At 45.0% G+C, this 24,484-nt stretch overlaps 1 protein-coding gene across 1 annotated transcript in view; it reads left to right on the forward strand.

The window, feature by feature from the left end:
* Positions 1 to 24,484, forward strand: part of igsf3 (immunoglobulin superfamily, member 3) — a 63,815-nt gene that overhangs the window by 23,017 nt on the left and 16,314 nt on the right. The window contains exons 3-5 of the mRNA XM_010749690.3: positions 16,144 to 16,563; positions 19,647 to 20,033; positions 22,448 to 22,855. Coding sequence (XP_010747992.3) covers positions 16,144 to 16,563; positions 19,647 to 20,033; positions 22,448 to 22,855 — 1,215 coding nt within the window. The remainder of the gene's footprint in view (positions 1 to 16,143; positions 16,564 to 19,646; positions 20,034 to 22,447; positions 22,856 to 24,484) is intronic.

Below are 24,484 nucleotides of genomic sequence, written 5' to 3' on the forward strand. Positions count from 1 at the left end.
ACATACATTCCCCCTCTCTGGCTTTTGTGCGTGCATGTGCATGTGTGTGTGTGTGTGTGTGTGTGTTAGCACATACTGGCTCTAAGCTGCGGACTAGGCAGGACTCCAAATGGTGGTAGGAGATTTTATCACTGTGTCTGGCTTGCCATTTCCTTGCACATCTCATCTACTTTAGCGGACAGGCCTTCCTGCTCAATAACATTACTGCCACTCGGACCCACCAGGCACAGACACAGACACGTACGCACATGGGGGGGGAAAGAAAAAAAACACACACACACAAAAAAAAAAAAGTCGCAGTCACACAGCGTAGCGAGCTGTCAGTCAGGACAGATGTCGCACCCATAATTGAGTCTGAGAGAGACGGTGCTGTAGTGCTCCCATCGGAAGACATCCTTTCTACTGAACATCACTGAAGAGGGCTTTAACAACCCAGAGGATCACTGTGGTAGACAATACAACTGCTGAATTTAACATGTGGCACTGCGAATGAAACGGTGTTGTCGGACAGGGAATCCCTGACACATTCATACTGTGTAGTCCATTAGGGCAGGCAGCCATCAGTACAATGCTGTGGCTCTTGGCTTAAATGTGGAAAAATATTTGAAATTTTTTACTCTAATCCTCACATGGCCTCAAATCAGAGGGACTCCTTGTTTACAAAAAAAATTAAGTGACGTGTTTTTGAGTCGTAACTAAATTTTTAAATTTGTCTACAGACATGTCAGCTCATTAGAAAAATTGTCAAATCATAGGTCCCGTTAATGGACTTGAGTGACTGAACAGACTAGAAAGCCGTTGTTCAGTGTTTGGGGGGGGACCGCAGTGATGAACCTGAAATCCGCTACCAGACAAACAGTTGATGGATGGAATAATTGGACCCGATCCAAAATTCTCTTCGTCCAAACGGACAAATAACAGAAAACAAACAGAGAGAGAACGCCAGTGCTGGCAGCAGCATGGATGTGCCACCAATTGTCAAAAAAGTGTCTCAGCACTCCAACAGAAACAAACGAACACAGGGATCCACTCGCATTCACTCAGGTGTTATACACACAGACCTGCCCTATCCGATTACGCTGAATATAGTTTGGACCTGAACCAATCTGGTCTTGAACAATAGAATATCAAGTGCATCCTGCCTCTTGCTCCAAAATATCAGTAGTACGTGGGACTAATTAGGAAGCTGTTGCCATTGAACACAATTCTAAACGCTCGTAGCCCGCAGACACACTTCCAAGCATACACTTGTCTTTTGCAAATTTGGGTTGTTACCCCCGTACGAAAATATAAACGATGTCGGAGATGCTCTGCGTTTATCCCGATCACCCACGCTAACAGAGCAGGGCTAATGAGAGAGGATTTAATATGTTAACAAACACACATGTGGGTGTGTGTGTGTGTGTCGAGCGTATATGTTTATTAACGATTTTTATATAATGGGCTAAAGATGCGCCACTGTTTTTTTTTTTTCAGGAGTTGATTTGATTAGCTTAGCTAAGCGCTAAGGCCCTCAGGGGCCCCCGCTGCCTCTTCTCGGCGAGATTAACAGAACACGAGCCGCAGTGTGAATATGAATCCGGCATGAATATGGATGCGGCTGGGATATGCTAACGAGTGTTTGTGTTGGTTAAAATGTGTGTCAGTAAAGAGTGGAACTCGGTGCTATAATAGCCTCCAGGACTCATGTTGAGTGTGGTCCAGGACGTTCAGTCTGCTGCTGCTGCTGCATTGTTTGATGTCGGGCGGCTGCTTTGAAGCCTTATCTAAGAGCGCGTGAGAGGTTTTTTCCTGGTATGAGATATTTATATCTGATAACCTCGCTTGACACGGACACAATCCATTTCTGCACATTCATATGTGTTAGAACATTGGCGCTCACGCCCTCACTCCAGGCTGGTTATTCAAGCCACATGCTGAGATACTCTTTTCAGTGATGTATTATATGTGTGTGTGTGTGTGTGTGTGGCGAGTCAGAAAACTGGCATTGTAGGTTAGGTTAGGTTTCTTTATTTGTCTCCACCAGGGAGAAATTTGTCTTAGAGATAGGGAAGGTTACAGCACCATAAAACACATATCAACATACCACAAACGGTACAGACGTAGCAGCACATACCAGCATGACATGAAATAAAAAGATAAAAAGATGGATATTCACAATGAATATACCAGTAATATTTATCCTGCCATAAGTATAGCTCAGTCATACATCCCCTAGAAATGATCACACTCACAGCCACCAATCCATTTCCACACCAACACACATACACTAACTTTATAACCTTTATAAAAAAAGTTAAGAATCCGTCCAAAAACAACTGCAACTTCATTTCTGGTCATTAATAGAAAGAATAACTGCACCTGGGCAACTAGTGGTTGGCTGTGATGTAGCTGTTTTGTGCAAAGCAGCTGGCTGTGGTCACGAGCCACATAAGCTGCACTCCATTTGGCTGTGCCAGGCCGGTGACTGTTACATATGCAGGAGTGGGAAAACCCAGCAAGTCTGATGTTAAATATCTATCATTTAAAAAATCAGACAGCAGTAAACTTGAATACTGTCCCTTTTACGGATTGCATCGTTTGCCAAAGGGGCATGGCGGTATCTTTTTATTTGGATCTAGACACAACACGGTGGTGTTGGTACACCTGCTGCTCAAGTAATAAAGTGAAATGGAGTTGAAACCACATCATCTTGTGTGCAGACAGACTACACCCAGCTATGATTTGCTGGTGTGGTCAGAGGCCTGGCACATGTACCCTTTTTTATCTCACCAGAGGTCAGTTGCAACAATACTCTCCACCTCCTCCTCATCCTTTTCCTGTCAGTGAGAGCTGCTGATACCAGTTTAAAGATGAGCATTGCACCCACCTTCATTAGCATGCTCATCACAGCCTTGTTATTTGCAACGGGGGGGAAACAGAGGTTTAGTTAAAACGTCAGATGTAATGGATTTCAGGGTGGGCTGTAGAGTCGGCCTCAGGCTTGAGTGCTGATGTTGGAAGTGCAAAGTAAAAGAGAGAGAAGCAAAAAAAAAACTCATTTTGGCGAAGCGGCGCCGAGGCTTGCAAAGCTATGACCCTCAAGCTCCGTCTCGGGGACTCGACGCTATCTAAAATCTGTGGTGCAGAATCTAATAATGCACACGCTCGCAGATTTCTAAAAGCTGCAGAAAGGACTTTTGACTTTTGTGTAAAGACAATACTGGAAATACACACACGCGTGTGCGCACACAAACAGATTGAGGCATGACCAGCCCCCCCCCTACTCTGACTGAGGGACAGAGAGCTGACATATGTTGCCACCTGTGCCCCCCTGTGCCAGGGCAGCCACCTTGGGACGATGGTAGAGAGATGGGTGTGGGTGTATATGAATGAGAGGGGCTGGGAGGGGTTGGCATATGCCTAATTCCCCTCAGTGCTGGCAGCTCAGACAGACAGTTGCTCCCTCATCTGCTGCCCTGCTGGATGGGTGCCTGGTGATTGAGTGCTGCCCACCTCCCTTAACCACACTTGTGTTCTCAAAGACACTGTTTCACATACACCAACACACACACACACACACACACACCTGCTAATACTCTGCACCTCTGGCCAGCTTCCACACTACTGCTCCACTCAATCTCAGCTCTGTGCTGTAACAAAGTGATACTGTAGATCTTGTCATTGCATATTTATGCACGATACAAAAAGGCTTTAGATAAGACTGTTGCCAACATACCTTTTTAGGGGAGAAGGCGCATGGAACTTAGCCCAAAGACAAGGCTTTGTACACTGATTAAAACACAGTGATATGTTCTGTGATGTTTACTTGTGTACACGCGCACACACACACTCACACACTCACAGAGAAGTGGTCAGATGGCTAGGGCTATAACTGGTTCTATCCTCAGGGAAGTCTTTAATTGGTCACAGTGCTTTACCATCTGGGGCTGAAGCGACGGATCGAGGGAGGGATGAAGGGAAATGGTGGGAGCTCCTGTAAAGGGGTAGAAGAAGAGCGCAGCACAGGGATGGAGCTTATTAATTTTAATACTTGCACCTCCAGTAATCTAAGAATCATAATATACTTGATAAATGCTGTTTATAGGGTGCAAGTGGGAAAGGTGTATTTGTGTGTGTGTGTGTGTGTGTGTGTGTGTGTGTGTGAATGCGAATGATTGCACATCGTGCCGTTGTGTGCCTGCGTGCATTCATGTGGACGAGTTATTGCATGGCACGCGGTGTGTGTGTGTGTGTGTGTGTGTGTGTGTGTGTAGAAGTCATAATGACTCTAGGGTTTGTGTTTGTGCTGATGTTGGCAGGCGAAGCAAGAAAAAAAAAACCCTGCACATGTGCTAACAACCTCGAGGACGGCAGCGACGGAGAAGACAAACAGACACACACAGGGGTGGTGGCGTCTGTGTGTGTTTCTCTCCGCATGAGCTGCGAGTGTTCTCTGTAATTCATATTATGGGGACACACGAGCGTTAAAGAAAGTATATGACGGGCGCAACGATGGGGAAAGCGGGTCTGGAGTCGGTGGAGATGAGAAGTGTGGGGAAAGAAAGACACGGAGGGAGTGATACTATGGTGGGGAGAGAGGAGGGGGGGTTATTTCATGTGTTTAGACATGATGTGTAAATCTTTGATGCTATAAAGGATTTCAGTCGACGATAGCTTTGCACACAGCTCTTCTCAAATGCTCTTAGGAAGATTTGTCTTTCATACTCCCACCTCTCTTCAGACTACCCCTCCTCTTACGCCTCGCCTTTTTAATCTCCCGCTTACTCTCCATCTTCCCAACACACTCACTCAGGCTTTCCTGGCTGGGCCTCCTCATTGAGGGGTTGTGTCACATTGTGTGTGTATGTATTTGTGTGTGTTTTTGTGTGTGTCTTAGTTACTGTTAAATCCTCCTCTTCTGCCTTTGTGTAAACAGCGTCTCATATTTGAAAGCTACTCCTCACCACGGATCCCTCTCTTATCGCAGCGTTCAGCCTTTTAAACGCCACGTCACCATTCTCCTGCTACAATAACAAAGCCCACTCCTTCACTCCGCTGCCCATCTTTCTTTTCTTTTCTTCTCCTACTTTCTCCTTTTGTTATACCTCTCTCTCGCTCTCTCTCTCTGTTTGTGCTGTCCAGTGAGGAAACCACATGCATATACATTTTAAAAAAACAGACTGACGGAAAGTTAAAAAGTGTTTTTTAATATGTATTTTATACATTTTTGTTCTAATTTTCAGCAATTTAAGTGATTTGGAGCAGCTCATCCAGCTGTAAACTCAACATCAGTGTAAGCTACATTTGCTACACATCCGGCAGACACGGAGTTGGTGTTGTGTCCAATATTCACTTTCTTTTATCTCCGTTTTTGGTCTCTACCAAGTCGCAAGGGGAAATATGCAGTGGTGCACCATTTTCACCAGCTAGTTCCTAACTGTGTCTGTTTGATTAGTGATTAACAAGGAGGTGTGCAGATGAAAATAGCTGCCTGCTGCTGATGAGAGTGGTGAAACTGAACCGAAACGGTTAAAAACCAAAACAATGAGCTGAAAGATGCTAAAATGCTCCGTGAAGCCAATATTTAATATGAAAATATTGATGAGAATTAACCTAATACGGCAAACCTTAGTATATTAGCACTTTATCATGTCTAACCTACGTTGGCGCTCACTTTGGCAAAACATTGTGGGTGCAAACTGATGACATTTTAGATTATGCTCTCCACTTGTCTCTCCGCTAATGTCGACAGTTGGTATAGACTGACCCAGACACTGGCGGGTGGCCATGAAACAGGAATGTGCAGAGACAGAAAGTGTGCATGGTAGTGATGCACGGCTCAACTTACCGGTACTAGAAAAATATCACAAGTTCTAACAAAGCAGCGTCCCCGACTAAGTTATTAATAAGTTACAGAAACATTGCGTGCAGTAGTCCGACCTCCACCTTCTCTTCACCTCTACCTGTCACTCATCTCCTCTCTCAAACGCACAGGCGTGCTGTTGAGGGCGCAGCCAGCGTTGTGCTTTCAGCTCAGCTGGATGCTCTGAAGCGCATCGAAATAGGTTAAATCCTGGAACTGTCGACTCAATTATTTTTCTACATAGTGCAGCCAAACACACATGCACACACATACAGTATAGACATACACATGTAGGCTACTTTTTTATGTGTTAAGAAGATTCTTAAGATGTGAAGGATGCATCATTCGTGTACATGAGCCTTGTATGTGAGAGATGTGAGAGATGGAGAGATGGAGTACTCCTATTTAATGAATTGTTTTGCTGTTATTCAATGATAAAGAACACATTTGGAACCATTCGTCTGTTTATTCAGCCTAGATCGAGCCTAGAGGGTTTTGACAGCTCTCTGACCTGCGCATCACTGTGTGTAGTGTGTGTGTGTTGTGATGTTAGTAAAAAAAATTAATTGATTAAAAACCGGTCTGGTCAAGTTTGGAGTTTCTCATAACCCAATGGAATAATAAAGCTATTAGATTTTGAATAAATGGCACCGGTGCTAACTCGTCGACTTTCTTCGTCACAATTTATTATACTCCTTGTTGAAAATGACTACGAGGCCGTGACATTCAGTCACTCTCCTTGTGTCTTTCCGTGTCCTCGGAGGGAAGTTTCGGCTTATATTATTCAGAAAGTTTGCCAGGGAATTATTAGGGGGAAAATAAGGCACCCGTGAAATTGAGCAGTATGGAAATATTTAAAAATGAAATTTTTAAGCATCTGCATGAAACACTTTGAAAACGTGTTGTCTGAGGACAGCGTGTGATAACGAGTACGACTGAGTCACGGCTCTGGAGGAACGAAGGGGAGTACCTCAGTCACTTATACTACTCTTTGTGTGTCAGAGAGCAGCTGTCCCCTCAGGGTTGACTAGCTTGTGTGTGTTTTGTGTTTGTGCGTGTGTGTGTGTGTGTGTGTGTGAGAGCGAGAGATTGCCTGATTTTGACGTGCAACCTTTGGGTATAATGAGCTGTAATAGCCACAGGGGCCTAGCTCTGTTTCTCTGTCCGTCTCACACAGAGCAGATGTTACTCCCTTTACTAGTTTTATGACCCCCTTGGATAAGAAAAGAGAGAGGGGTGGGGTGTGTGTGTGTGCAATGGGGTCACTGTCTGACTGACATGTAGAGTACGAGCTGGTTGGGGATCAGCGCTCGATGAAACGTGCCTTGCCCAGTGCCTCTGAGACATGAAGAGAACAAGCTGCAGGAGGAAGGAGGCCGGGGAAAAATAGAAAAAGTGATAATTGGGTGCTGACAAGCAACTAGTCAAACGAAAAGGAAACTCGCCAGATAACGTGGCAGAGAGAGAGCGAGGGGAGGGAGAGACGGAGGGTGGTGAAGTTGGAGTGAGGAGGGGAGGTGGGAAGTATGACAGCATAAGGAGACAGGAAAGGATGCTTCAGACTCAAAGACCCCTTTTATTAAATGAAGAGGCCTTTTTTCTCTCTCAGTCATTGTGACCTCTTTGCTATAGGACACACACTTACACTCACACATCCTCTCAGGCTGATGTTCCATTAGCAGAAGACCTCACAGCTCCTAACCGAAAAAAAAAAAATCTCATAACGGCATCTGTAAGATCTCTCATATATCCTCTCATCCATTTCCTCCATCCTGCCCTTATTCCCATTTTATCTCTCCTCACATTTTCAGAAGATTGGATGTGTGTGTGTGTGGCGTGTTATGATATGAACAGTGTGGAAGCCTCTTTGATCACATGCGATATTGCGGGTAGACGCTGAACTCGCGGTGCTTCGTTTAAAACGCTCGTTGTAGCTTTAATTATTGTTTTTATGTCAGTTTTGTTTTTTACAAAACCTCAAAACGAAATCGTTTAAGCTGTGGGGTTATATGATTGGGGTTTATTCTCCCATCAACAGTCTGTGATCCTGATAATAAATAATTGTTAATGCATTCGTAATGTATAAAGACCTCAGCTCAGAAAGGCAAATAAAAAAAATGTTGCTTTTGGCCTGATTTATAATCGTTTAAAGATTACAGCAAATGTAGAAACAAATGTTTTTTTCTCTGCTTGAATGATGATGATTTCTTCTGGTCCCTCTTTATGGAGATTGAACTAGTAATTATTACTGTAAAAGGAGAGTAACTTCTCTGGCTAGACTTTAATATTCATTGATGTTGACTGCATACAGCAAACCTGCCTGAGCCCTCCAATATATTCAAGATTTTGACCTCTGATTCATCCGCAGATGGAAAATAAAACCTCGTATTCTGCGGATTTGTGAGGTGACTTCCACCACTAAGCAGATTATTCTGACTGCTGAGATAAGAATTATTGTAATCAAGGTCTTACAGTACATTGTGCGTAACGGTAATTACCCGGTAGTGAAAGAAGTCTTGGATCCTTTTTTGCTTTTTTGTTAAATGGATGAATGTGACGTGTTAATGAAACATTTACTCATTGTGCCAAACTGTATTCAGCATTGTGAAAAAATGATTTATGCCTCTTAACGAAGACCATAGCCGTTGTCAACGTCAAATATTTTAACAGCCTTTTGCAAACTGACAGCTGTCAGCTAGTTACAAATAATTGCGAGCGAGTCCACAGTGCCGCACAGATGCAGACTAATGAATGCGGCGCTCTGTTTCTCATTGTTTTCCCTCTTTAACAGGCACAGGCCGTATCCCGATGCATCATCAACGCCGCTGTCATCAAAACTTTGCCGTATGGACTGCAATTTTAAAAAAGTGAAATAATCACGTAGTTTTTTCCCTCCAATGTTGTAAATGGATGAAAATTGGATTTTTAAAAAAATCAATAATACATCATTGGTTGTTTTCTAACACCCCGACAACCCCCTCTCTCAGAAAAGCAGTTGTCTCATCAGAGCTTAGCAACCATTGCCAGGCACAGCAGGCCTCTCTCTAGCTCTGGATTTCCTCTGCATGTCCAAAGCGCCGTGCACGTGGCCGTAGTAACGACGTTAAAAATGGGGAAAACGGTTAAACGATAGTAGTTCAAATTCTCAATGAGGACTCTAAAAGTACAGTTGCAGTAGTAGTTTAGTTTCTACTTTCTACTAGATTTTCTAAGCTGCGGTCAGCACTGGATCCAGTTTATAGCGACCTCCAATTTCCTCAGAAGGGAACACAACAATGATTAAACAGAAATATAAAAATCCCCATTGGATTGTAGATTTTAGATTAAAAACAAAAATCTCAACACGCCTCACTAATGACGGCGCTGTAGCAACACACTGTCATAAATCCACGGGAGATCATCATATTAACAAACATTCTGACATGAACGTAATGAATATATAATCGTCCCCAACATGTTTTTATGCCTGTTATTGCATAACGCATAAATCACGGGAAGACACAGAAACAGACAAGACGATCGGCGCTCTGTAGTTTAGGTTAAATAAGGCGTCGAGCTCATCTGATCGTGTGTGTTGTATTATGGATGTGTACCCCCTGCTGCTGGACCCAGATCCTACAACGCGTCCCTTCAAATCCAGTCTCACCCCTTTCTTCTCTGGTAAAGATGACTCCCTCGTGTCTTTCTCCCGGCTCCGAGGCCTGATCCTTACTCTGCCCTTTTTCTTTTTTTCTTCTTCTACTCCGTGTTCTGTCTTTATTAACCGTACACGCTCCTGGGGATGGTGCCGTAGATCTCAGTTCGTCACAGTTTGCTTTACTGGTTTGCTCGTGGGGTTCTGTTTGAAGACTTGCTTGATTTTCCAGCCTCGTGCGAAAGTGTTCACTCGGTGTGTGTTGAGCACGAGTTTGTTACTGTGTGTTTATTCATTCCTTTAGCATCGAAGTGAAGAGTGACAAGTACACTATATATAAACTACAAACAGAATTATAATCATCTATCTGCAGTACTTTTCGCACTTCCTGCACAGGAGTTGGTGTGTTGTGGGTCGTGGGATGAGAGCACTGCCTCTTTGTTCTTCATCGTTGCTCTTTCGTTCCTTTTGTCTTCATCCTCACTTCTTCTTTTTCCCCTCTTCCTCCCACTTTATCGTTCTCTCTCCTCTGACCAAATTTCCCAGTTATAAACCACTTCATCCCTCGTTCTGACTCATCAACATCGCTCACGGAGAAGAACAAAGAAGTGGAGGATGTGAATGAGCAGGAATAATGGGTTATAAGAATGAGAAAGACAGGTGTAGGCATGGTATCCAATACGCCCGCTTGTGTCGCAGCCATCCTGGGTCAGTAAGTGACGTCTGCTTAAGCGACGAGGCCGAAGACTCTCTCGTGAAGTGGAGCTGAAGATCGCCCACTCGCTCTGTTTCCCTCTCAGCAGTACTCTCGGTTTCACAGAGTAATTAACAATAATTACCCTTCTGGCTTTGCCAAATGGCCATTTGCTTTGCAATACACACACACAAACACAGACACACAGAAACGTACACACAGAAAAGCAGTAACCACTTCAGCTGTGGCTGAGCATTTGCACTGTTATGCAGTAGTATTGTATTTGGAGACACTGTTTTTTTTTTTAAGGTGTATTTTTTTTTATTTTTGAAGGTGAGACAATAAAATCCGAAATCAGAAAATTCAGGTGGAGTAACGTATTAATGCGTTTAAAGGCTTATCAGACAAACCCAAACGAAAGTTGTCACAACGTCAAACTATTTATCCGTTCAGGACGAGGTAAACCGTAAAAACATGCTGTTTATTTTTCAAGATAATCCCTCAGGAATATGCTCTCGCACAGACACGATTGCCAATGCAATGTCTTGGCAGATGATGTTACCTTGTTTGAACTGTTTTGCTTTGTTTTGCCTGACCCCTCTGGTCTGGTTCCCTTCAGCGGCTCCCTGTGAGCGAGCAGACTGTGTTTACTTTTACACTGGGCTCGGATCAGTCTGAACTCAGCTCAGGGAGGTTTGCAGGTTTGGTATGGGCGGAAAAAAAAACCCAGACTAGCCTGCACAAGAGCCCCTGACCTCAACCTTATCAAAGTTATTTTTGGGATGAATTGCAACGCCAACTGTAAGCCAGACCTTATCGCCCAACACCAGCGCCTGGCCTTGCTAATGCTTTTTGTAGCTGAAATGGAGCAAAAGACCCTGCAGCCAGTTTCCAAAAATCTTGTGGAACGCCATCCCAGCAGAGCTGAGAGTGTTATGGCAGCAGATTAATGCCCATAGTTGTGGAGTAAAATGTATAAAAATCACATACGGCATGGATAATAAACTTTGTTTAGGCGTCTACATACTTTTTTAGCCGTGTAGTGTTGCCAGGGTCAGGGTCTCACAGGAGTTTCGGTTGACTGCCTCACCATGCTGGTGTTGTAGTATTTACCGGCACATTTAAATATATGTCAGAGAAAAGCTCCATTATGGAGATTGTCATTGTCACCTTTGATATCTACTCCATTATGACTATCCAGGCAAAAGTTTTGACATTTAAAAAGCTAAGCCACTGCCAGACTCTGACCAAATAAATAAAAACGAAGCTGCTGCACACAACACTTTAAATACGCTCAAGCATGTGCAAGCAGATGCAGGGAAACACAATGAAATGACATCCGTGTGGGTGCATACATGTGTTTGTCTATGTCGTTGAAGAGCGTGTGCTCATGTGAGCCAGAACATTTGTAGCAGCGGTAACATCCAGAGGGCAACGTGAATCTCTCCAGTTCCTCCAGTCATCATCCCCCCCCCACGACGAGACCACAGCAGAGAGCACAAACACTGATATTTGATTTCTTGTTGTTTTTCCTGTAAGTATTATTTTATGTCCCCGCTACTCCAACAGTAAGCCCACACACGGCAGAGAGATGTTAAGTCTGAGTGCATGGGAAAATGAACAGATCAGACCTCGTAAACGATCATTTCCTCCTCGTGTTGTCTTTGCGAAATCTCTTTTCGTTTGCTTTTGTGTCCCGACGTCTCCCACTCTTCTTTTCCCTCCCTCATGCGACTGGACTTAAAAGGCCAGCTTGAGGGATGACAACCGTCGCTCACTTCAGAGGGGCTCTGAGAGTAAGTGAAGATCTGGAATGGAGGCAGATGAAAGTGAAAAAATTGCAGATGAGGTAGAGCAGGAAGGGAGTAGTTTTAAACATTTATAATGGATTGACAGCTCCCGCGTCAGTCAAAAAAAAGCAGAATAACAGCCACACTTCACAGCCGCACACCTCCATCTCAAAACGATTACCTGATCCATCATTGGAAAGGTTTTTAATCACGAGTACTTTGAGATTCCAGTCTATGAATGTGATCCAAATTGGGAAAAATTCTCCTAAATCCTTCTTGAAATTCTGAAATTATTCATTTATTTAATGGCAAATAAGACTAACTGAGTTGAGTTTTTTTTGTGTAAACGACAAACACGCCAAATGTTTTGAATATTTTTTTAAATGCACTGAAAGGACTCATTCCCGTCGTCATCAACACACTTTCTCTGAGTTTTTTATTTCGGGGTTCAGTTGGGGAAATTAAATCTCTTTATTAAAACCTTTCAAAGATATGAATAATATCTGGCTTTTGCTATCAGGAGCACATTTTTATGTCTGTGTTTACGCTCGGATAACACGATGGTAACACTTGAAGACATGAGCCGGGAAGATGTTGCAGCTGCACAGCTTTTTGGCTTGGCAAAGTGGCCACACGCTATTTTAACACAGTCATCCTATGGTGTGTGTGTGTGTGTGTGTGTGAATCTCTTAACACTGCGCTGACTGATCACACACATTTTCATTTAGCTTGCATTCAAACCGTTTCCTAAAAGACTGTAGTAATTTCTTTTATATAAATGTTAGTCAAACATGAGTAAATGGTGCTTTTGGACTGTTTTCAGGATCGGTACACACTGGATGTCTCAGCGAGTGTTTACTGCAGCACGGTGTATGTGAGACTTAAAATGAAGTGTGACGGCACGTCTCATTGATGTGTAATAATAGTTTTGGACACGATCTGAAGTGTTTACAGCCGGTACATGACTACGCTTCTTCAGGGTTTGACTACACTTCATAGTAGGAATGTTTTGATCTTTTTGTGGGAAGAAAAAAAGTATAAAATACTCACAGATTTGTCTTTTTAAGGCTATTGTAACGGTTGTAATTTGGCACACAGACGTTAGGGAGTTAGGAAGGTAGAATAAATCAATATGATCTCCTCACAGAGAGTGAGTGTGTTTGTGCCCGAGAATACCATCACATACATCTCATCCTAATCCCCCCACAGATTGAGGTCATTGGAGGCTATTTGAGGATCTTCGTGTGTTTACAACCTCTGGAATTGCTGAGAATGGCTGGTGCCATCTGATTGGTTTTATTTAATCTCCCAGACATATCTGTATGCAGGGTTCTGATTGGCCCAGAGGACTTTGAGATGGAGTCAGTGTGTGAGAAAGGCTTGTTGTTCTCACACTGTTCCCCAGGTGGGTCCACAGGTTTCAGCACTGGCTTCATGTTTTTTTGGGATGGGGGGTTGTGGTTGTTATAGTGACTACCGGCTGTTCTCAGAGGCCTTCAGCATCATGTGGGAGGGTTGCTATGGCAATGGTAGGTTGTAGCGTAGGTGTGTTGTTGTGGTAACATTATGTCAATGCAAGGCTGCTGTTCACTCGTGGCTCTTCGGGGAGCAGAATCAGACATTTGTTGATGGCTGTGTGATATAAATTATATTTCATTTTAATGATGCCTTCTTCAGATTGAACACCTAACAGTGTTTTATGATACAGATAGCACTCGAGGTAACAGAGAAGTGGATTCCTCATCGGTATTTTGAAGATTTCTTCAAAGAAATGCAGGGAACTGTTTTATTTCTGTTTTTGTTTCATTTACTCTGAATATCTCTCAAAGTGCTGCACTTGTTAGCGTCAGGGTGTCTGACCAACCTGATTACTCCCTTTCCTGCCACTTGTTTTCATCGTTGCCTCTTTCTTTGAGTGTCTTGTTAAACTCCAGTAACCAGATGTCAGGCCTCGTCTCTCCGCCTCCTCTATCATTTTTCTCTGATCTCTCTTCCTTTGTTCCCCCCCTCGTTTGTTTCATTAGTGGTGTTGGTTTCTCTGTTCTCGCAATCCCCATCTCTCAATTTTACTCATGTAAAATAGCACGCGCACACACAGTGAGTGTGTGCAGACATGTTTGTACTCATATAAGTTAAACGATTGCTGGAAAGAAGCTCCTTTCTCCTCCTGCCTCTCACCAAATGTGATGTGCAAAATACTGAAGCCACACATTTATTTTAAAAAAGCACAAAGACAACAATTTAAAAGTTGAAACTGAGAAATGTTTGTTTTGAAAAATGATATTTTGAATTTGATGGCAGCAACAGAACAAAATTGGGACAGGGTCATGTTTACAACTCCGTTGCATCACCTCTTCTTTTTACAACTCTGCAAACTGAAGAGACCAATTTATGTCATCTTAAAAGTGGAACGCGTTCTCATTCTTTCTTGATGCAGGGTTTCTGCGGCTCAACAGTTCCAGGGTCTCCTTTGTCGCGTTTGACGTCTCCTAATGCGTCAAACGTTTTCAATAGGTGACAGCCATGCTGTGAAACGTGCAGAATGCGGCTTGGCATTGTCTTGCTGCTGGAATAAGCGAGGCTGTCCCTTTTGAAAAAGACATTGTCTACTTGGCAGCGTATGAACTGTGTTCGCATACAATGGTTTTTTCAAAGTGCTCCTCAGCCCATACAGGACATCCACAAACAGACGTGTTCACAGCCATCCAATATTGTTTTTTTTTGGTCTTGTCCCTACGGAGATTTCTCTGATCCTCTGAATATTTTAATGATATTATGCACCGTAAACAATAAAAATTCCCAGATATCCAATTATTTGTCAACTCTTTTGGAAATGGGGTTGCATGTTTCGTCAGAGCAGGTGACTTGAGGGGAACGACAGGCCTCGAAAGAGTGATTTGTAGTCCTCACAACGACAATCCCTTTGGAGTCTGAATAGCCAAACATCTTGACAATGCACTCCACTGGCATAAACCCACACAAAGCATTTCCAGGCTTCTAAGAAGGACTCACAGTCACCACATGCCAACGCAAGACAGCTTTTCAGCATTTTGTTTTATCACAGCTCATCTTCAATCGCCGTCTATTGTCCATTGTGAACTCTTTGTATATATTCCCAGGCGTGGCATACGTGTGCCCATGCACGTGTTTGTGCGTGTGGTTACAACATATATGTAGTTTTGCAGCTTCAACCAATGACGCAAATGATAGAAGGGCGAACAGGGCCACACATCCAAACAGCTGAAAGAGCTGACGCTGTGGATACTAGTTTTTTTTGTTTATTACGACCTTTCCTCCTTTGGTTATCATTAATGCATGAGGTTTTTGGAAATCTTTTTTGGGGTCGAGCGCTATCTATCCGTCTATTTCTCTCTTCAGTAAATACTCATATACAGCGGCACCCTGGCACATATCCAAAAATAAAAGCTATACGTGTTTATTTTCAGCAATGCGTGGAGTGTTTCCAGCCGCAAATACTGATATATGTATTTTAATTATTACAGCTTGATGTCTCTGTTACTACCTGCACTCGACTGTCCCACGCTCTCATCTCGACCATCTGGCTTGAAGTCCGTCTTCTGTTCTCAGCTGTGTTGTAGATGGGAAGGATGGGATGAATTTATTACAGCAATTTAGTAAGACGGCGAGTAACTTGCCATATATAGTATGTGTGATCAAAACAAAAAGGTAAACTTAGTGAGAGGAAGTGTTATGGAGCTGTTATGTTTGTTACAGCAAACCTTGTTGTAGGATGATATCAGTCTGAATTGAGAGCCGGAGGGGTCTCTAGATGCATCGGGCTGGATGAGATTGAGAAAATACCATCAACGCATGATGACATGTGAAAGTCACGTATGGGAAGAGGAAATGGAGGGCAGTCACCTCAGAACAAAAGCTCGGTTACATTAACACCTTTTCCTTACACTAGGGAGTCAAAACAAGATTTTGACCCAGCCTGTTTATTCTCACTTCCATAACTGTAGGCGTAAACAAAAATAGCATGTTTTATTGTGGTAGCACCGCATAGTGTTTCTGTCAGACAGGTAGATGGGTTTTTCTGGTGTTTAAGGGCCCGGATGACACCTTTCTAAAATGAGTAATTCCAACGTGTCCTGTCATCTCAAACATATCCTGACTCTCCTGAGTGCTAATTCTTCCCCCCCTGTTTTTATTTCCGCAGTCATCGCCGACTCGTTGACAGTCACAGCTCCGGCTCAGACTCTGTCCAAGGTGGAAGGCGACACGCTACAGCTCACCTGCGAGGTGTCTCGGATCACAATGCAGCACACTCACTTATCGGTGGGTTGGTACCTGCGTTCCCCGGAGGACGCTGCCGCCCCGCCCCAGGAGCTCGTCACCTTGTCAAGGGACTTTGTTCTGCGCTCTGGGGGACCGTACCGACAGAGGATGGCGGCGGGGGATCTGAGGCTGGATAAAACCAGCGCCACGTCCTACAGGCTGACCATTCACAAGCTACAGCCGGTGGACCAGGGTCTGCTTTACTGTCAGGCTGCCGAGTGGATTCAGGATCCAGACGGCAGCTGGTTCGCTATGACCCGCAAGCAGAGCGACAAGACTCAGCTCCGCATTCAGCCCACGGGTGAGTAAAAAAAAAGAGAGGGAGGGGTAAAGATGCTGATCTGCTCTTAGGTCCCCCCATGTCCTTTTAACAGACACACACATGCAAGCACGTGGGTCGGCCTCCTCTGATTGCTGATGAGTATCTCACACTAAGCTCATTAGCTTACTAAAGGGGCTTAACTGAACCTCCACAGACTCCCCACTTTTGTATTTGCGTCTGTTTGACGGGCAACATTACAAGCACATCCAAGAATAATTCATCCAGCTGCTAAACAGCGTGGGCGTCTTGACACAGGAGGCCTTATAGATTCCACATGCAAAAATCTCCCAGGCAACAGGTGGCTCAAAGATTGGAGGCTAAAAATGTCTCTTTCAATCACTCGCCGCCAACAATTGCGTCAGTCTAGTTTGCGCAGGAGTGTATTAGTGGGAAAAACTGTGCTTTAAGTGCTGTTGGGAGGGAGGAAGAGGAAGAGGGAGAGGGTTGAGAAAGGAACAGGATGTTCATGATGGGAGTATGTGGGAGAAACAAAGAGTGCATTGGGGTGTCTGATGGAGGCCTTGTATGATAATGATCTAATAAGCTGTCATCCTCCAGAGTTTAAACCAGAAAGAAAGACGGTTTTACAACTCCTCACACGTACTCCAAACCTCCCACCCGGTCCCGACCCCATCACACCCACATCCATGAAGAATCTCCTCCTTTGTGCGCTTCCAAAGACGGGGCCACGGAGATGGGTGATAAACTGCTTTGACATTAGCTCAATTACCAAGGCAGCATGCAGTGGCGACTGTCTTCATGCCAGTAAATCATTTCAAAGTGGAGTCGCTTCGCGGATTCTCCATTAGGCATTAGATCCACTCTGGACCAATACAACTCAATGGTGCCCCGGATAGTGCTGGATGGTGGATGAAGGAGGGAGTGTGGGAACTCGGGATGTAAAAGCAGGTTTTGTCAGATGAGTTCCTGCCACTTCTGGGACGAGACAAAAGGCACAAAGAGCTCCCCGCTCGGCACCCTTCGTCACTCTCTCTCTTCTCTGTAATCTATAATGGATGGAGGTGTTGCGTGACAAAGAGAATACAGCGTTGCAGAGTTGCGTGTGGCTCTAGGTGTGAGCGCTCCAACTCGAGTATATGTGGGTTCATTTTTAAATTCTTCTCGTCTGCGTACTTATCACCGCACGACGAAGGCACAACTTGCGCACCTCCAGGCCGAACTTGTGCATTTGATGTTGCACCTGTCCGAGTGCATATTTGACAGAGTAAGAGAGAGAGAGAAATTTAGAAAAGAGAGGGAGCATCTCCTCTATTAGACTCCTATTATAAAAGATGGAGTGGATCTCGAGACAGCCCCATCACTGGCTAATCACCCACAGCCTCAGCAGAAGAGAGAGAGAGAGAAGCAACGGACAGAATCCTAATGTACCTTTCGCTCTCAGTTTTTACCGTCTCTTTCTCTTTTTCTCCCACCTCCTCCCTTGCTCTCACATCACCTCTCATTTTCTGCAGTCATGTCTCATCACTGCATTTCTTTTTTCCTCCTCCTTCTGTTACTTGCAATTAAAACTCTTCGTTTTTTTTCCTAATTAGCTCTAAACACTTACACATGCCGGACCTGCGAGTCTGTTTTTTCCACCCCGAGTTCTTCTGCATCCTCTCGGCTGAACACGGTACTTAACGGAGCCCCATGCTGAGTGCTGACAAATTCTTGTCAATGCAGGTCACGGCCCTTTTTAAGCTTTGTTCCCTTTGCTTCACAATTAATCACATTTAAATGTCACGAAAGAATATATGCCTTGCTGCTCTTTTATCTGCGGGGCCTTTTCTTCTCGACCCCCTGCCATTATGTGCACTTATGTGTGCACAACTGCTGCAAGTGATGATAATTCCACCGCTGATTGTTCCGGTCTTTGTTTTGTTGACGATTCGGTTCATCGTTTAGTCTGAGAAATGTCAAATACGGCGAAAAGAAGACAGTCCACAACGCATAGGTATCCAACCTACAGTAATCCAGAAACTCTGTGTGTAAACAACACCCCTCTCTCTCCCACTATAATGTTCTCCTGCATAACGAGCTCTATACCGAGGGCAGGCTTTGAACTTTTCCACACGAGTGTTTCTCAGGAAGTCTGTTTAAAGGCTTTGTAATTACAGCCCAGGGCTACTACCTCGCTGAGAAGGAGAAGCCAGCCGTCTTTGATACACGCCGCGCTCATCATCTGGAAATTAATACAGCAAATAAGACCGAACACACAGCCATGCGCGCACGTGCACGTACCAAACCCAAGCTGCACATGCGCGGACGACAAAGGTGGCGTGGCGTGGTGTAGAGCTTGCAGTGTTTACTTTGTCTGCCCTGTCTTAGACCGAGCAAGAGGAGGAGGAGGAGGAAGAGGAGAGAGCCTGACTCTCGTTCAGACTGCTGAAGAGAATTTTAATTAGATGTGTTTTTTTATTGCAGATGTGAAACCGAGGGGGGAAGAGAGCAGAGCTCTCTGAAAGATCAGCGTTTTACTGGGGGTGTGATGCACTGTGTGACCTCGAGCGTCTCCACTTCCCATCCTCTCTCTCTCTCTCTCCGTCACTAATTGATGCTATTCTATTATCCCAGCCATCCTTGACCACCTTAAACCCCTTAAACTCTACCATCCGCCCCCCTCAGTCCTCCACACTCTTTAAACATCCCATATTGTGCATATGGAATAAAATGTAGCAGTGTCATGAATTTCAATCGTAGCCCATATTTAGACATCAGTCTTATTTTAGACATCAGAAACGAGCTGTTTGGTAACCAAATGTCACCGTCTTGAAGAGATCTCCTCCTCCCACACTTACACTCTTTCCATTCTGCTGCTTTATTTAAAATCTAGTGCTGTATTCAAAGATTTTGTACTTTAACTGGTATTGGATAAAACTCTTACTATCTAATCTTACTAAGCCAGAGGTGGATTCTCATTTTTGTTCCATAAATCACTGAGCGTTTCTCATTGCAATACATAAATCCTTGCAGCCATCATACCACTTTTCTGATAGTTCTACTTAGCATTTGTTTAACCTTTTTACTTTCCCTCTGTTTCCCCCCTTTCTTTCCCCACTTAGATCGGGACTTCAGCATCCAGGTGAGCACGGAGCGACGGTCCTTCACGGCCGGTGAGCCGCTGGAACTTCGCTGCACCATCGAGGCACAGAACGTGCCGGAACGTTTCTTCTCGGTGTCGTGGGTCTTCAGCAGCTCACCGGTGGCCGTGGTGGGCCCGAGTGCCGTGCCTGTCCTGGGACCCGATTACATCGCCCGTGAGGCGGCCGGACACATGACCGTGCGTAAAGAGAGCACCAACGTGCACCTGCTCAAGCTGCAGCACCTGCGCCCCGAAGATGCCGGGAAATACATCTGCCGCGTGACGGAGCGGGAGAAGACGCCCACGGGAGATTTCATCGACCGCAGCAAGAGGTCGCGCAATGTCCAGATCACCGTCCAGTCACTCAGTGAGTAAATAATCTGCTCATGAGGCCACTGACTTGGTTGTCAATTACACCAAGAATGATGAGCTTTTAATAATAACAGTTTTATCTTCATGTAAGCAGTATGAGATGTCATGCTGTGGTCCTCTCCAGCCTCTCTATCTTTCTCACTCCCCTCCATTTCCATTGCAAGGTGGCCTATAAGAGATAGCTGCACAGCCTCTATTGTCAACTGTGAGTAAGAGGGGAAAGGATAATGCTACTCTTATGCCTGATGTATTTTCTGTTTGAGTGGATTGCTAAGGATTGGTAATGCAGCATTATGGTCCTTCCCATTTCCTTGGCTTAGCTGCGAGAGGGGAGGGTGGGTAGGGGTGGAGGGGGGTAACACTTTAGCAGGATAATGGAGAGCAGACGAGTCCAGACTCAAGGAGGCTGAGCTAACAGCCATGAAATTAAAGCGTGGACAAAGAAAAGATGCAGAGAAAGGCGCCCAGCTCTCCAGGGCCCTCTAAGTGGTTCCCCCCAGGCTAAATTGTTGTATTCTGCCGGGGCTAGATCTCTACAGCGGGGTTAAGCAGGGCTGGCCGATGGGGTTGTGCCAGACTTGCAGCCGGGGGGGGGATGCAAATTTTTAAAAACCTGCTCACAATCCTCTCATCAGTGGCAGCAGGAAACACACCCCTCCGCCAGTTTGGGTCATTTGCTTCATCTCTGTACCTCCACGTCTCTCAGGACTGGAACTGTGTGTGGAGACAGCTGCTCCCAGCATAATAAAACGTAATATCCACCGAGCAGTATCTGCTCTCAAGCAGCCCAACGCTACCTTACCCTGACCGCTCTGCACCCCCCTTTGCTAAATCAGCCTAAAACAATGGCCTTGAGCTCGCGGCGGTCTCCAGGGAACCTCTCTGTATGGGTCGTTTTGTTTTTCCAACAAAAGACCTTAATGCCCCATAAAGGATGTTTATAGGGTTTACACAGGATAATGGCCCATGGTTATTGGAGGAGAACGTCCACGAAACACTGCAGTCATGGTCAGGCAGACATTTCATACACAAACTTTTCTGTTTCACTGCGAACACACACAAACACACACACACACCCAAACACAATTTTCAAGACGCGCTCCATCACTCTAATTGGGGGAATTGGGTGAGAGTTGCTAATAAGGTGCGACGGGGGTTAAAGTTGATGAGTCAGAGGCAGGCAGAGGTGACAGCGAAGGGAGAAAAAAAACAGAGGTAAACACTTGTGACAAATCAATGTTGATGGATGAGTTTACCTTTGCAATGAGAAAAAGGGAGGGAGAGCTTACATGCCACCCCGAATCTCTATCATAGTGATAGAAGGGACAAATGCAAGGCTAGGAGGGGGGGGAAAGAGAGGGGGGGTGTATTGTAATGGAGATAAAGTGCATTTTGTGGTTTAAAAAAAACAAAGAAGAAGGAGCTAGTGAACATTTAAAAAAGAGAATTAAAAGGGAAAGGCATAGATGTCCAGGAACCAGGCGGATTTATGGGAAGAAAGGTGTGTCTAACAATCCTTTCTTCACGTTTCACTGTGAGAAATGAACAGAAGACGATACGTTTCTGGCTCTGGAGAAACTATGAAGCCGTTACAATGAAAGACAAAGGATGACAGGTTTTTCCCTTTGTTCATTTGAGCGTGATGGAAGCAAGCAGCGAGTTTATTCCTTATTCACAGAGAGAGCTCGTGCTTATTAGGAGGGCTGCGGTGCTCAGAGGGGGAGCAGCAGAGCCTGGCCTGAGGGGAGAAATAAATAAAAAAAGAAAAGGGGGGGAAAAAGTGAGAAACCTTAAGCCACATCCCCACAAGACTGCAGCGCCGGCCCCCGCAGAGCTAAGGAGAGCTTTTGGGTCAAGCAGAGAGCTCCGTGATGTCTGATGGACATCGAAGTGATGAGAGTTGAGATATAGCAGAAAAACAGAGCAAAGGAGCCAGTAAAGACTTTTATCCTCCCTCTTCTGAAGTGCCGCTGAGTCCTGTGATCTAAGCCTTCTTTCCCGTGCCCGCATGGACTTTGGTCAACAAGCCACACAAGGGTTCAGAAAGAAAAATCTCAGCCCCGCGCACACAATCTCACCAGGGTCCCTTCTACTGGCTGCCGCTCTAAAGTGCCCGAGGCCAGTTACCAAGCCGCACTATTGTGCTTCTAACATACACAAGCATGCAAACACACATGCACAGCACTCGCACAGAAGTGTGCTATACTCCCGGGAACAGGGCTCAGCGATTTGTTTTATTGCCCCTGGCCTCCTGTACTATCTGAATGCTTTAACACAGAAAGTGTGATTCTTGTTGTCTCTGGGATTTGGCGTGAGAGGGAGCCGAGATTTTGTGGAACTTTTTCTCTATTGATACTCATACTCACCCTGATGTCTCTCTCTTTATCTCTCCATCCTGTTCCCTCTCAGAGAGCAACATCACAGTGACATTGTCCAGCAACTCCTCTGAGGTCGTAGAGGGCGACGCCATCCAGTTGACCTGCTCGATCCAATCCACTACAGGCCCCCTGTCTGTTGTCTGGCAGTGGACAGACAAGCAGGCGACAGGGCCGGCTCAGGAGGTGGCATCCGTGGATCGGGGCGGCACCGTGTGGCACAGCCCGACCTACAGAGAGCGTGCCAGCTATGGGGAGATACGTGTGGAGAAGGTGCGGGGCGACACGTTCTCTCTTTCCCTGTATAATGCCTTACCTGGGGACGAGGGCCAGTACTCCTGCATAGCCACCGAGTGGCTTCAGACCGGCACTGAACCGGAGCTAAACTGGGAGAAAATAGGAGAGAAGTCAGCCGCTAAGACCGTCACCGTCAAAACTGTTGGTAAGTTTGTACAACATACTAATATAAACCCAAAATAGTATTATAGTATATATTCTGGTGCTGCGGGGACGGCAGTCCCCTCTACTGGCTGAAGTGAAAGACCGTGGAAATATTAAATGTTAAGCATTATATGAAAAAAGGGGACACAGTCTGCACTTGTTCTTACGTTTCCTGGCTGATTTCATCCTGCAAATCCAGTGTTTTCTGTTTTTATTACATTTCAGCATAGCCTTTTGTGCGCAGAGCATCAACTAACTCACGATCAACCTTGAAAGCAAAGAAACAGAAACAAATGCTCCGTGCAGATCTATGTTGTTGCACCGGTTGAACTTGTTGCAGATTCAGTCATCATATTCTTTATCCTGCTCTAATATGATATTAAACTACGGTTGATTTACTACATCTTCAGTTTGTTTATTTAAAAAAAATGCACATATTCTCTCTTGTTTATGGGAAATCCATTCAGTAAACACTCCTCACATGCACGCCAACTCAAAGAGAGGCATATAGTTTTACATCGCCTTGAGTCTTATGAATGGCGTGGGTAGAACATGCAGTCCACATAGTCGAATACACCATGGTTTATTCATGCACCGCCCGGGGACTGAGCTTATGACACACACACACACACACACACATTCCTGTGCCACCTGCCACACTTCACGAACAGTGCTACAGTGACGCCCATCATCGATGCGCTCACTACCATATGGATTAGGCAGAATTATTAGAATGGAAATGCAGCGGAAATGTGTTTCACAGTCTGTGGGCCTCCTCTGTCAGTACCGAGTTAAGCTGAACATCCTCGGTACAGGCTGAGGAAGCCACTGGAGCGGAGCAGTGAGGAGTTGGCAGGCCAGGAGACACACACACACACACACACACACACACACAAACATACACATATATATATATACACACACACACACAGGGCGGATTAGCTCCCTGCAGCAGCACACAGCAGTGCTGCAGAGAAGAGATGTCAGTTTTTAAGTGGCCATTTGTTAAGTTTGGGCAACAACAGAAACATTAGTTTGAGGAACAAGGGACACATTATGCAAATCAGGGACGAGAAGTCCGAAGCTGCTCGTGTCTCTTCAGTCACACTCCTCGACATCTCGGCTCCCTCTCCTCCATGCTTGTTGATCAAAAGGATTTTCTAACTGTGTGCTGTTGTGTGACGGTCAGTGCACTGCGTTTTACTTTGTCTCTATTTGTTTTGGACCTCGTTTTTCTCACTTTAGCTCCCGACTTTCTATTTTTTCTTCTTCTTCTTCTTCTTCTTTTTTTGGACTTAAACCTGCCATCCAGATAAAGAACTTTTTTCTGTGTTTCTTCTCTTCTATTTTTTTTTTCCTGCCTCGCTTTTTTAGTCCTTGGAATAAAAAAAGTTTGCTTCTTAGCTCAGACTGTGCTTCACACTGGGGCGTGCCCTCTGGGTGACCCTGTCTACAGGCTGACGTTCAAGATATTGTCCATGGTCACTGTACCTTAATTTAGTTCATAGCCTCCTTTTTTTTATGCGCTGCCTGTGCTTTCTGACACGACCTGGAGGGGATGGGAGAGAGGGACGTCCTCGGGGAGCCTGGTGTTTTTGTTACCACGGTGAAGACAAAGATGCGTGGTGGA

Source organism: Larimichthys crocea, chromosome XVIII, assembly GCF_000972845.2.
Source record: "Larimichthys crocea isolate SSNF chromosome XVIII, L_crocea_2.0, whole genome shotgun sequence".
In the NCBI taxonomy this organism is placed as follows: Eukaryota; Metazoa; Chordata; class Actinopteri; family Sciaenidae; genus Larimichthys; species Larimichthys crocea.